Source organism: Pseudorca crassidens, chromosome X (assembly GCF_039906515.1).
Source record: "Pseudorca crassidens isolate mPseCra1 chromosome X, mPseCra1.hap1, whole genome shotgun sequence".
Lineage (NCBI taxonomy): Eukaryota > Metazoa > Chordata > Mammalia > Artiodactyla > Delphinidae > Pseudorca > Pseudorca crassidens.
Genome location: NC_090317.1, coordinates 115394735 through 115409499, shown reverse-complemented (window position 1 = coordinate 115409499; position 14765 = coordinate 115394735). Strand labels below are relative to the sequence as shown.

The 14765-nt window shown below is 40.5% G+C and overlaps 1 protein-coding gene across 3 annotated transcripts in view; it reads left to right on the top strand.

The window, feature by feature from the left end:
• Nucleotides 1-14765, top strand: part of SMS (spermine synthase) — a 51335-nt gene that overhangs the window by 29991 nt on the left and 6579 nt on the right. For all 3 annotated transcript variants that reach the window (XM_067723108.1, XM_067723107.1, XM_067723110.1), the window contains exons 8-9: nt 11722-11836; nt 12686-12765. In XM_067723108.1, the coding sequence (XP_067579209.1) occupies nt 11722-11836; nt 12686-12765 (195 nt within the window). The remainder of the gene's footprint in view (nt 1-11721; nt 11837-12685; nt 12766-14765) is intronic.

The following is a 14765-nucleotide window of genomic DNA, read 5'->3' as shown; positions in this document are numbered from 1 at the left end:
ACCTACCCATGTTCTCTAATACGTGTGTATCCAAATTCGATTTCATGGTACATGTGTTAATTTTTTCTTTTCTTTTCTTTTCTTTTTTTTTTTTTTGCGGTACACGGGCCTCTCACTGTTGTGGCCTCTCCCATTGCGGAGCACAGGCTCCAGACGCGCAGGCTCAGTGGCCATGGCTCACAGGGCCAGCCGCTGTGCGGCATGTGGGATCTTCCCGGACCGGGGCACAAACCCGCGTCCCCTGCATCGGCAGGCGGACTCTCAACCACTGTGCCACCAGGGAAGCCCACGTGTGTTAATTTTTTAAACAGAGAGAAATTATATCAATGTTAAAATGCAGTTGTGATAGTTTTATGGGCAAAAGGAAAAGAAAGTACGTATTTCACTTACACTGTTGGAAAGTTTAAAAAGGGAGGGAGGATGCAGCAGTTCCAATCCTGGGTGTTTATTTGAAGAAAAGGGTAACACTAATTCGAAAAGATACGTGCACCTCCATGTTTATTGCAGCATTATTTACAATAGCCAAGATATGGAAGCACCCTAACTGTCCATCAACAGATGAACGGATAAAGAAGATGTGGTGTATACATACACAATAGAATCCTACTCAGCCATAAAAAAAGAAAGAAATCTTGACATTTGTGACAACGTGGATGAACCTTGAGGGTATTATTTCCACTTAGCATAAAGTCAGATGGAGAAAGAAAAATACTGTAAAAATACTGATTTCACTCATGTGGAATGTAAAAAAAAATTTAAATAAAGGAAAAAAACAAACCAAATAAAAATACATAGATACAGAGAACAGAGTAGTGCTTCTCAGAGGGGAAGGTGTAGGGGAGGGTGAAATGGCTAAAGGGGATCAAACTGTATGGTAATGGATGGAAACTATGCTTTTGGCAGTGAGCATACTATAGTATACACGGAAGTCAAAATATAATGCTATACACATGAAAAAGAAGAGGGGGAATTTAGGTTCTTCAGAGCATGACAGACTTTTCACAATGAGCTAAAAGTTACCATTGTTTGCAAATGTTTGCATTGTTAGCCAGACCCCCTGCCTAAAGTGTTAATCCTCACATGTGTATCAAGTGGCAACTGTTTCTATTTTGTAGATGAAGACAGTAAGTTTAGGGAGTTTAAAGGGCAATTTATAGGGTAACCTTAGAGGAATGTTTCAAATTCATGTCTCCCTGGCGGCTCCTTAGGTTGACTTATGGATTAAGAAAAAAATGTAACAAGAACCGCAAACCTAAACCTTCAGTACTGTTGAGTTCCCTTTCAGGAACAGAAAAGCCACCAGGGGGAGTCTGAAAAATTCTTCTGAGGCTGAGAGTTTTCCTGGAGCTCTAAAGGGGTGGGGGTTCCTGGTCTGTGGGACAGCAGTAGGCAAGCCCCTTAGCCATTAAAATACTACCATTAAAAAAATACCAGGTCCTTGCAACTGTTTATCATTTATAAAACATAATTAATGTTATCCTTTTTTAGAAAATAGATTTATAAGCAGTAAATCTAGCAGTTTAAAGAATTTTCAGTTATGTCCAAAAAAAATTTAGTTAAGTATAAAGATATGAATCTTTTTTTTTTTTTTGCGGTATGCGGGCCTCTCACTGTTGTGGCCTCTCCCGTTGCGGAGCGCAGGCTCAGCGGCCATGGCTCACGGGACTAGCCGCTCTGCGGCACGTGGGATCCTCCTGGACTGGGGCACGAACCCGCGTCCCCTGCATCGGCAGAACCACTGCGCCACCAGGGAAGCCCGAAGAGATATGAATCTTAAATCTCTTAACACAATCCATAAATCTATTGTCAACACAATCCATTATAAAAATAATAAAATAATTTGGTATTAACAGGTGACAAACCATTTGAGAATATTTAGCAGTCTTAATAAAAACTTGGTAAGAAAATTACAAGAGAAGGGAAACTACCTAAACATAATAGAAACGATCAGAAATGTAAAGATACTGTATTAAATGGCAAAATACATAAGCGTTTTCCACTAAAACTAGGAAGTAGAAGAGGATGCTCTGTTTAACCTTGTTTTTGACTCCTTAATGCAGTAAGGTAGGAAAATGAAAACAGTAGAAACATAGACAGAACCACATTACTTGCAGAGGACATGAATGCTCACAAAATATAGAAAACTCATCTAGAAAACAAGCTGAACTCATGAGAATTTGGTGTAGCGATAGGATAAAGGCAGACTAAAACTTTTTTCCTTATTGTAAATGCAAAAGTTTGAATGGAAATTGAGTGTGGGCCAGAAATCGTTTTCAAAATAATAACCAGTTGATACTAGGAATAAATTTAACAGGAATGATTTTGAGACTGATAGAATTATGTTAAGATCTTATTGATAGACAAGCAACTGAAGTGTGAATATGTGGAGAGACAAGTTATTTCTTAGATGAAAAAGTACCATAATCCCCAAGGGGGTTTTTAGAATTAGACCAAATGATTTTGAAGTTCTCTTGAAACCGTAATTATCTAAGACTCGCCAAGAAAAAATTAAAAAAAGATCACAGTGAAGGGAGATTTGTCCTCTTATTAATTTACTGTGAAGTACAATAAGCAAATAGAGGAAGTATGATGATGACAAATATAGAAGTATGGCACAGAGACTTGACCACACCTTGGTGTTTGTGTAGACACAAAGCTAATATATGGACCTAAGTGTTTTCAGTTTGGGAAAAGGTTTAGTTGATTTAGTAAATGTCGACATAATGGGCTGTCCATCTGCATGAGAACAAAATTAACCCTAGAAGCCATAGAAAAAATAATTTCAGATGACTTAAGCTCTAGATACTAAAACTAATACATTTAGAGAAATTTAGAGTATCTAACCTTGGAGTTGGGAAACCTCATAATGAAAGACAAGAAACCAGTAAGTAGTAACATCATACTATATAAACCAAGCCAAAAGTCTGAAAATAATGGCAACAAACATGATAGGGAATTAATCCCTTTAATAATACAAAGAGCCCCTACTAATATTTTAAAATATTAACTAAAGGTGTAAAGGATATAAACTGGTGTTGTAGACCCCAAGTTCGTGTGCCCAGTGCACAGTGAGGCCAAACAAACTGAAATGGAATTTGGAGCAAAGTTTATTGCAAAGGGCAAGCAAAGAACAGGCAGCTCATGTGATAAAGACCCGAACTCCCTGGTGGTGTCTAGGGAAGTGGTTTTACAGGCAAAATTTGGGGGAAGGTGCAGGGTGTGTGACCTTCCTCTGGTTGATGGTAACAGGGTGGTGTTAAAGAAATCTCAAATCATCAGCCATCTTGTTTCAGCCAGGCTGGGTCCATGTGCTTGTGCACAGCCTGAAGTTACTGTCCTCTGCCTGGGTGGGGGCTTTAGTTCCTGGTTAAGAACTCTGTTATGTATCAGATTGTTATCTATAGGGACACAGAAAGACTTGTACCTGGGAGGGGCCTGCGGCGCCCCACTCACTTTAAATTCCCCTTTTCTTTGATACTCCTCAGTCTTGATGGGAACAGGTGTGGGATAAGAAAGGGAATAAACTTTTGGATAAAGAGGTTAATCATAAACTCCGCCGAGGGAGTCCACTTTTGGGGGCTGGGGAGATGGATGACTCAGTTTTAATACCCCACCCCTGTTTCAACCTTCTCCAAATCTTTGAGGGAATGGGGTGATGACCTGTCTGTCTGCTTCCTGCTAAAATGGGGCATAGTCCTGCCTCACCTTGGGGAGTGGACACTGAGTTGGAAATACTCCCAAGTTCCAAGTCTTGAATCAGAGTCTTGTATGATTAAGATCTCAGTTCCTGGGACTTCCCTGGTGGTCCAGTGGTTAAGACTTCGCCTTCCAATGCAGGGGGTACAGGTTTGATCCCTGGTCTGGGAGCTAGGATCCCACATGCCTCATGGCCAAAAAACCAAAACATAAAACAGAAGCAATATTGTAACAAATTCAATAAAGACTTTAAAAATGGTCCACATCAAAACAATTCTTTAAAAAAAAAAAGATCTCAGTTCTTTAGTCCACTGTTTTGGTGTGCCAGATCTAGGAGTAGGAGTAGTAGTGACAACCCACACAGACCTTGGAAAGTAGATATCATTCCCTGAGAAATTCAGGAGAATGAGCCTGAAAACCAATCTGGACCTGGCACTTAGATAAAATTACATTAACTGGTTACAAGTCTCCCCCTAAGTAGGTTATAACTTTTGATGTGATATTAACATGAAAGGAGCTATTGGCCATTACATGTCTCCTTTTTCTGCTAATGTATGATCTAAAGCAGTTTTGTTGTCTAAAAAATTTAATAGTTACAAGAGGAGACCTTGAGATAAGGTTGCAGCTGCCAGCCAGCACTACTTTGAGAATGGCTGGTGGTATCCCAGAGTCTGATACAGTTCAGAAAATTCAAGTTCTCAACAAGACAGATGTGTCTAAAATCACGTCCTCAAAGGCCACCTAGTTCTACCTTGGATGTCTGAACCACATGTCTTCCATTTTGACTTGACAAATTCATTCCCCTCCTCAATGGCCAAAGCACATGTACCATATGACCAGGCTGCTCTGGTCAGTAAAGTTTAAGTTAAACCGTGTATAAGCCAGAATGACTCCCCCATACTTCCATATGTGAAGATTTTTCTATCATTTCCCCTTTTGATTGCAAATCTTTCAGTAGACCAAAGTACTTGTCCCTCGATGTCAGGGTGGTTGCTGCCTCCCCCTGGGTCCCTCATGTTCCTCTGTGCTAGGCCTCCTTTTTGTTTATATAAATTTGCCTAGGTATCTACTTTGGGGGAAAACTAATCAGATGCTGTCAACAGGCTCAGAGGTATATGCTAATGGGGAAACATTTCATAGGCTACACATTTAGTTAATTATACCGAATTGTAACACGAGCAATGTGTATGTGCTTTTAGCAGTAGACTTAAAGCTAGCAATTACATATGTCATGTATGAGTAGTTATACCCTGACAACTTCACTAGAAAATTTTCTTTCTATCCTGAACATTGGGGGCAACAATATGGTTAACACAGTAGCTTTCAATTTTGATAGGGCCTTGTCACACACAGGTCATGGGACATCTGATCTTCATCTCAAGATAGGTTGCTGTTACAAGCTTCAGAAACAAGCTCAGTGTCTTTAATAATTCGGTTAAACTTTACAACTATATAACAAGGAGCTATCTGGGAAGTAAGTCTTAGGCAATAAATACAGACCCCAACAGAACTAGAATTTAATATCTATTGAAACAATCTTTCTCCAAAATTACCCTCATTTTTTACCAAATATTTTAGCCAAATTATGGAAATCAGACTGTCACAAACTTGGTCTGATTTATTTACATACGTGTAATTGATCCTTTAAATTGGCTGTGCTGGAACTTTTCATAAGGAATCCCAGACTGAATTTTTAAAAGGCCCCTCAGGGCCAGGAAAGCTATGCCAAGGGCTTGCCACAGATTCTGCCTGCCATGTCTGTAGATCTGGGTGAATTCCTCTCTTCTAGAGGTCTCCAAAACATCTTGAGACTCCTGCGCTTGTCAGGTAGTGACCTTTCTTGTTCACCTTGATAAGGTTGCTGGGAAATCTGAGTTGCCAATTTTTGGAGGGCTCAGGTAGAAAAAAAAAATCATTGTTTCATTGCTGTAAGTCATAATTAGCTTGAGGGGAAGTGTTTCCTTATATCTGGAAAACACAGATCAAAACCAGTAGTATTTTAGACAAAAACCATAAAAATTATAACCATATTCACCAGTTCACTCAGTAATCCTTTTTGTTAACAGTGTTTATGAAGACGCCAGGTTTTTCTGTTAGGATTCTGTAATTGCTTACCCAGTTCATCGATATGATCTGAAATTTATGAGACTTGGACATGTCAAAAAGTCCTTTTTATGAATCTTCTTGAAGATGAAGCACTTTTGGAAAAACAGTAAAACAGTAACTGAGTGACAAGACTTAAAAGGTACAGTTAAACACCTGATCCCAATGTAATTGACCAAAAACTTGGTTATAATAACTAGAATTATGAGTAACATTTTATCAGGACACACCAGACTTTGAGAAATTCCATATAATTAAAAAAAATTTACTGGAGTATAGTTGATTTATAATGTTGTGTTTCATATAATTTTAAGAATATAAAAACATTTGCCCATACCGTATAACCTGATAAGGCTTAACATTCATTTGACAATGCTTCCCATGTAATTTAACATACTGAAGTATCCTAGTTCATTTAATCTCTGAGATGCCTTAGGGTTCTTCTGAAGCATCCTAAAGTTAGCTGGAGGTCAAAAGAACGTCAGTTAGAATTTGATATTTGGGACGTTTGTCAAAAATATTAAAAAGTTTCAAAAGACCTGGTCAAATAAGATCATAGGTCATTGTGAAACAATACCCATTCACCTAACCAAAGTGACAATAAAAGATCTCAAAGGCAAATATAGAAAGTTACAGTCAGATCCCTCAGAAAGGCAAAAAAACTCACAATCTGTTATTGAAAGCAGCTTAGCATTGTAAGAAAACTTTGTTTTGCCAGCAGAGAGAGAAAACCAAAAAACCAAACTCCAGTCTTGCATCAGCCTATTCTTTTTTTTTTTTAAGAATCTTAAAAAAACGTTTATTGATATCTCTTTGTAAGTGAATCAAGTGGGTGTAAAGCGGCATAAACACAGCAGTGAAAATCAGATACCCCATTATAAAAATAAATTACAAAAAAAAAGACAGTGAAAGAGAAATTTTTACAAAATTCGTTCAGGGGCTGTGATGCAACCTGGATTGACCACATCTAGACGCACAGCTGGATGAGACATAAGGCTGGGCAATCTTGGGGCTGAGAGGATTGGTGAGGTTGGGTGAGCAAATGCAGACCCTTTAAAGTAATACTGCGTGGTACCCATTCCAAGGGTCCCAAATCTCCAGGTTCAAGGAAATCTTCCTATAGCTACAACCTGCATGGGAAACCCAGACGATGGTACACCGTGTGATCGGGAAAGGTTTCTAAAACGCACCTCATTTTTCATCTCCTGGTGCGCGGGTTTGCCATTCCAGCCGCTTTACTAACAATCTCCCCACTTGGAGAATCAGCACCTTTAACCTCCTGTTTCATACAGTGTGCAATTTGGCCGGAGGATGAACGGGAAGTAGGGGAACCAATGAGAGACTAGCTCTAGGTGTTTGGACAGGCACATGTCACTCTAATTTCCAATCAGGAAGAAGAATTAACCAAAGGATCAGCCTGCCCCCCGGAACCAGAATAGGGCCTGAAGCAATCCTGGGGTTTTGCGGCCAGCTCCTGAATAAGCGAGTTGAAAAATGGAGCTCAGGGGCACTGCAATTCACAAACCTGCAGAGTTATAAATGATAACTATCGTTCAAAAATATATTGAGGTAAGGCAACGAAGAGGATTTGAAAGCAATGCAGAATTGCAGGAAACAGTTTTCAAGAGGTAGATTGGACTCGCCTTTAAAGCACATGAAAAGCGGCAGAACTTCGACAATGATGCAGTTGGCCAAAAAGGGCGCATGCGTCATCAGCCTTTTTTTTTTTTTTTTTTTTTTTTTTTTGAGGTACGCGGGCCTCTCACTGTTGTGGCCTCTCCCGTTGCGGAGCACAGGCTCCGGACGCGCAGGCTCAGCGGCCATGGCTCACGGGCCCAGCTGCTCCGTGGCATGTGGGATCTTCCCGGACTGGGGCACGAACCTGTGTTCCCTGCATCGGCAGGCGGGCTCCCAACCACTGCGCTACCAGGGAAGCCCTTCCCTTATTTTTTAAACATTTGAAAAGAAGGTTTCTCCTAGAAAACTTACCTAATTTACATTTAATTTACTCAAATGTCTCATCAAGTTGTTTTTTTTGTTGACAAATTTTATAACAATATGAACTTGCAGTAACCCTAGATGCAATAAAAGTATTATACTTAATACTGATGACTCTAAAGACATGTGTATATTAAACCAACATGCTTAAGTTAGATTTAATACCAAATATCAATTTAATAATGTTTCCCAGATCACATGACCCTGAAATTTAACTAGTTTTTTATATTTCTGAGAATTTAAATAAGCACATAATTTTGTTTAGGTCAGTTAAATGGAACTCATCCACAAACCAATCTTGTCAATGCCATTTGGAGATAGACACATATTTATAATGTACACATAGACATACATGTCTATATAGACACAGATGTAAAAGTTTTCCTGTTTGTGTTTAAAAAGCCCCCTTCCCTGTCCCCGTCCCCCCCACTCCCACCCCGGTGTCAGGGATCACAGACGATTAAAGTTTCTGAGAGCCCAGGTAGATCATTTTCATCTCCAAGGTATTAGCTAACCTCTACTAACTGTGCACACACAAACTAGTTTTGGAATGTCAGAAGAGCCCCATCTTAGCCATTTTCAGGGTGAGATTTCCTTCAGTTTGTAAGTAGCCAATTCGGTTTAAATCAATAACAGTAATAGACAGTAATACATATCACTCACGCACATTCACATGCTTCCCTTCCAGATGAACTTGAATCAGCGTTCAGGTTACCAAGACTCCCTTAAAGAGGGTTAAAACCAGGAAGAGAGAACAGGATTGGGACTCCTGTACCAAGACACTCATGCTCACACCCAAAATAAAAGCCAAATCAGTTCCAAAAGGCTCAGTTAGATATGACATAGCATAAAAGCCTATACATAAGGAATTTCACCCCATTTCACTTCCCTTTTATAAAACAGTTCTAGTTGAAAGATGCTGTTATAATTTAGAGGGCCATTGTTGTCCAGATCCCAAGGCGTACTGAGGCCAGGCAGTGTTACGATGAATATTTTCTTTCATTCATGGGAGCAAAGCTGATCTCCCAGTTCTGAAAAATGTACTCTAGGGGACTACAAGATGGACCAGAGCTGTGCTCATCCATAGTTATTCATGGCTGGTGGTGTCAAATACCAAGCAAAGAGCAAACCAATGCAATGCAGAACAATCTCAGGGTCACAGTTCCCTAGCCCCAGAAAGGGAGAGAGCCAACCAATGCCCTATCAGAGGTGAAGCCAAATGACCAAGCCTAGTCCCCTAGTCCCTTTATCTTAGGGAACTGTGTCAAGCTCGATTTCTGATTTGTTACATGTGATTTTTTTTTTTTTTTACATGAACATGTTTTTTGTAACTAGAAGGGAAGATTTCTTTGCTGTAGGTGAAGCCAGTGCAATAGGGAAGAATAACCATGGTGTCAGTATGAGCTCCATTACCAGAGATATCTTAACCAGCCAATGCAAGTACTGACTGATACACAGATATAAAAAACAAATACGGTCGCATAGACAAGAGATCAGATAAGGTATATTTCAAAATTGCTTTCCCACTCCCAGATGGAGGCCTCCAAACAGATTCGTCTGACTCCCAAAAGAGAATCAGATTGACTCTCAGTGAACCCAGAGTGGCTCACTTCCTGAAAGGGAATGAACCTAGACGGAGCCGGTAGAATTCCTAGCTCACGCATGCTGGAGAGACTCAGCTCAAACCGATACCTAAGGTGGGCCGTAGGTCAGAATGTTTCTTGGTTCTAAACAGTCCTGTGCTGAAAGGGCTGGCATCCGGCATCGCCAGGGAGCGTCCCTCCAAGTTCCTCTGAGTGAAGTGAGCTCTGGTGGCTGTTGGGGACTCAGGGAAGAAGGCTGCCCTCGGCCAGGGTCGACCTGTCTCGGGCACAGTCTCTTGGTTGGCTCATCAAAACTGGTGAAACCTAATTCGTGTGCCTGATACACAGTGAGGCCGAACAAACAAACTTCAGCGTTTGGAGCAAAGAAAGGTTTATTGCAAGGGCCAAGCAGGAACAGGCAGGTCAAGCTCTAATGGGTTTTCAGGGAAGAGTTTTTTAAGGCAAATTTGAGGGGAGAGCTGCAGGGTGTGTAGTTTTCTTCTGATTGGTTGGTGGTGAGGTACCCCGGTGGTGTTAACTGGATTCTCAGTCATCAGTCTAATGGTTGTAAGTACTTGTGCTCAGCCTGAAGTTACCAGCCTCCACGTGGGTGGGGGCCTTAGTTCCTGTCGAAGATCCCAGAGTTATGTATCAGATTGTTAGGTGTAGGGATACAGAAAGGTTTTGTACCCGGGAGGGCCCGCAGGGCCCTGCTCAGTTTCAACACCCCCCGCCCCCAACTTCTTTGATACTCCTCAGGCTTGAGGGGAACAGGTGTGGGACAAGAAAGGGAATAAAGTTTTGGATAGAGAGGTTAATCATAAAGTTGGCAGAGGAATTCGGCTTTAGGGGTACTCGCTTTCATTGGTACTTTTCAGAAGACGAAAGTCAAATAGCCTGCAAACTTATGACAAGCTGCTTGCCCCTATTGGTGGCGTGAAGTTCTTGTGAAAAGTTAGCAAGGGACTCGACAAAATAAAACAACGGGGACAACATCCAGTACTGGGAAGGCTGCAAGGACACAGGTGCTTTATGGAGCAAGAATTGCCTTCAGAATTAAAAAGTAAAGTACACATGCCTTTTGTTCTGGCAACCCAATGTTTGGGCATCCAGGCAACCGTCATCTATACAAGGAGGTTTGTTATGGCTGTGTTTGTAGAGACCAAGACTTGACGATGGTAAGAATATATAGCACTTTTAGTGGTATGTTAATATTTTTAAAAAAACATCATTACCTGGAATGGTGTTAGATGAAAGTTGCCAAGTTCAGAACGATGTGTGTGATCCTAGTTATACAAACGAGAACAAGCATTTGTGTTTATGTGCGGGTGAATGTGCACAAGACTTTGAGCACAAGGGAAAACTGAACATATCAAACAAGACTGATACGTAGTTGGAGGCGGCTGAGGTGTTAGTGCCTTCTAGATCTTTGCATGGTTGCACTTGATGCATTAAATGAAACGAGTTATGTAACAACCGGACAGGAAGATCCAGTTTCTTCAAGAATTGTGGTTTTGAGGATATGTGTAAGAGCATTTATAGGAAAAGATCTGGAACAGTTTATCTTAGGGAATTGTGGCAAGCTCGATTTCTGACTTGTTACATGTGATTTTTTTTTTATACACGAACATGTTTTTTGTTAAGTAGAAAAATGAAAAGACAAGGAGAATAACTCCTTTCTTGTTCAGGAATTTGCCTACAGCTAGGTGGGTCCCTAGCTCATAGCTTCAGTACTCCAAAGATATGGCAAACCCCAAACTTATTTCCTGTATTTACTGTAAAGGATCTGTATGAGAATTCCAGCTTCTACCTGCTATACTCTGCTTGTTAATAACTCTGTGATTGTGAGAGCTGGCATTTATCACATGGCTTTATTACCATCAGTACTTGAGGTATTAGAGGTAAGGTGCAAAAAATAAATCAATAGACAACAAAGTCATTCAGTGCTTAGTATAAAAGAAAAACTAAAAGTAGAAGAAAATACATGCAGTAGGATAGGCAGTATAGATTAGAGTTAAAAGTGTGAACTTGGTTTTCAGATCTAGGTGTGCTTCTTGGCTCCGTTTCTTATTGGGTGCCTTTGAGCAGGCTTTGTGACCTCTCTCGTTTGTGTCTCTATTTGTAAAATGGGGATGATAATAGTACCTGCGAGGAGTTGTAAAGCATGCAGTAGGTCCTGAATTTTAGCTCTTAGCAGGTATGGGTGGAAGTCATTTTTGCTTGTGCGGCAGGGTGCTGTGGCCCTCAACCCCCACATGCCGTCTCCCCTTTCCTTTTACAAGTGTTTAACTACTTCCATATGTGTTGGCTCACCCGCATCTGTTCCTGTTCTCTCTGGAAGGTTCTAATAGAAGACTGTATTCCAGTACTGAAGAGGTACGCCAAAGAAGGGAGAGAGTTTGATTATGTGATTAATGATTTGACAGCTGTTCCAATCTCCACATCTCCGGAAGAAGGTAGATTCTGTTTTTTCTTTTTAACCAAGATAATGTTCATGGAAACGTTTTTCTTGGCACCATGTGAGAATGAAAGGATCTTAAGAGATTGTCTAGAAAAGTTCCTTCATTTATTAAAGGTAGTTAAACTGAGGCCAGAGGTGGAAAGATGGCTATATTTGGCTTTGGTCAAATCCTGTTTTGCCATTAAATGAGAAAAATTAATTCCGTTGTTTGAAGTAAGCATGAAATAAAATGACTCATACCATTGAGACACTAGCTTGTTGGATAACTTATTTCTACATACTGTGATTTTTTTAACCTGTACTGGGACAATATGGTGACCTTTCTAAGCCACACCAGAGACAGTTCCCCTTCTCAGACCACCACTCGAAATTACTGCTAGCTTAGGATTTCAGTGTTCATGTTTTTTCTATTACCTTGTCTTCCTGCTGAGTTTCCAGACTCGGGTCACCACCTGATGACCCTCGCTGACCCTCACCCTTGCAGTTTCTCTCTTGAGATGTTGCTGCTTTCCCCGTTACTTAAAGCTGTTGTCTTTCAGATTTCAACCACTGCCTTTGTGTCAAATCTTTATGGGTATGGTGAGGACACTGCTACGTACATGCACATTTGCTTTTGATCTTGCTTGTGTATGCGTGTATGTGCACGTGTGTCCAAGACACAAAATATGTGACAGTATGCTGTCATTCACGAATAAGCCCTCGAATATTGGGTCTTAAAGAAGCTCATGGCTATTTCTTATTTTTTGTATTGTTGAATATTAATGTGAATGTTTGACTTTAGATGTTGTTTCTCATGCACGTAAACTCATATTTATAAAACTTAATTTTTTTTTTTTACATCCAGATTCCACATGGGAGTTTCTCAGACTGATTCTTGACCTCTCAATGAAAGTATTGAAACAGGATGGGAAATATTTTACACAGGTATAGACTTACTTAAGTGTTTTTTTCCCAAAACTCTCAAATTTTATGTTTTGTGCTTCACACAGCCAAAATACTTAAGGAGACATTAACATAAAGACTAATGGTAGCACTAACTATTTAGTTACTTGTAAAATTAAGACTAAATGAAGGTTAAAAGGGAGTGCGTATAGTATGTAATGGCTGTATGCTCTGACAATGTAGGGATAGTACAACTATTAAAAATAGTGGTGAGTGGGGGAGACTGGGACAAGTATATGCAAAAATCCTTTGTATATTTTCAGTAATCATGTTGGTGGTGATGGTATTAGTATTGTTATTGAGGTTGTTATATTTGTAATGTGGCATAAAGCAATTGAGCAATTATGCAATATATTAATTCTATCATCCCCAACATTGTCAATATGGAAGGAAGTAGTTGAAGATGTAATAGAGAAGTGGATAAATAAAACCGTATTGTACTGAAAAGAATTTCAAGGACAGACCAGTATAATTGGATTATGTTCTCAAGCAGTAAGTTTGTAAATAGCTGACCTGTCATTTTTAGGGAATTAATGAGTTCTGTTGTGTCCTGTTACCACAACCTTCTGATTTATTAAACTTGGGCTTTGGATGTAGTATAAGCAGTTGTCACCAGATGGCGACACAGACTGTGATTCCACCCCCCACCCCCAAACTCTAGGGCAGGGGTCCCCAACTCCCGGGCCATGGGCCAGTACCGGCCTATGGCCTGTGAGGAATCGGGCCGCACAGCAGGAGGGGAGCGGCGAGTGAACCAGCGAAGCTTCATCTGCCGCTCCCCATGGCTCACATTACCGCCTGAACCATCCCCCCACCTTCCGTGGAAAAACTGTCTTCCACAAAACTGGTCCCTGGTGCCAAAAAGGTTGGGGACCGCTGCTCTAGGAAATTCTTAGTGGAAAAGCCATCCGCATAATTTCATAAACTGCTTTGGCTGTAGTATGAGTTACTGCCACTAGATGGAGACACAGACCGTGGTTTTTCCCCTCATCCTCTAGGAGATTCTTAGTGGAAAAGCCATCTACATAATTTCATAAACTGCTCTGGCTGTAGTATGAGCTGCTGCCACCAGGTGGAAGCAAATTGTATTTTCCTCATTTTCTAGGGGATTCTTAATTTTAAAAGGTTTGAAGTTAGTATTTCTTGATATGTAAAAAATACATATATATATAACCTACTAAAGTCCTTAACTTTTCGAAAATGACAGCAAAAGCAGCTAATTGATGATCCGTCTTTTTACTTGGTACAAAAATCCCTTGATTCATAAGCAGAAGATAAACAGTATTGTAGTCTGGTCCCTGTAATTAATTCTTCAGCATTTTCAGGAGAATTCCACCTCCCCCCCAACTTTTTTAAAGCATTGTTATAGTTAAATGTCAAGAGCTACTAGAAAGGTCCTAACTTTATTCTCCCAAGGAGACTTTTTTAAGCAGACCCCAGACAGTTTACGGGATCTGAGATTCATAGTGCCGAAAACAGCTGGGCAACTTAAGAGACACCTTGAATTAGTTTCCATCCCATCCTGTTTTCTTCCTCCTCCCCCTGCACGGGCAATTAATCCTGGACCTTGCACTTGGTGAAAGTGTTGGCAAGCTTCAAGGGAACAGACAACTGTCGACGAATGGACTTTTTCTTACCCTGATCCTTAAGAATGATTTTTAAAACACATTGTAGAATTGACTTTTTAAAAGCCATGGGTCCAGGGGTCTGTAAACCACGGGCCAGATCTCATCTACTGCTAGTTTTTGCAGTTTTCTTGGCACACAGTCATGCCCATTCATTACAGAGCGTCCATGGCTGCTTTTGCTACAGCGGCAGCTTTGGAGCACTTTTGGTGAAAACTATATGATCTGCAAAGCCTAAAATATTTTCTGTCTGGCCCTTTACAGGAACCCTGTAAAGGGTTCTGACCCCTGCTTTACAGGAACTCTACAATGAAACCTGCTCAAACCAAGTGGTCTTATTCTTATAAAAACAACCCG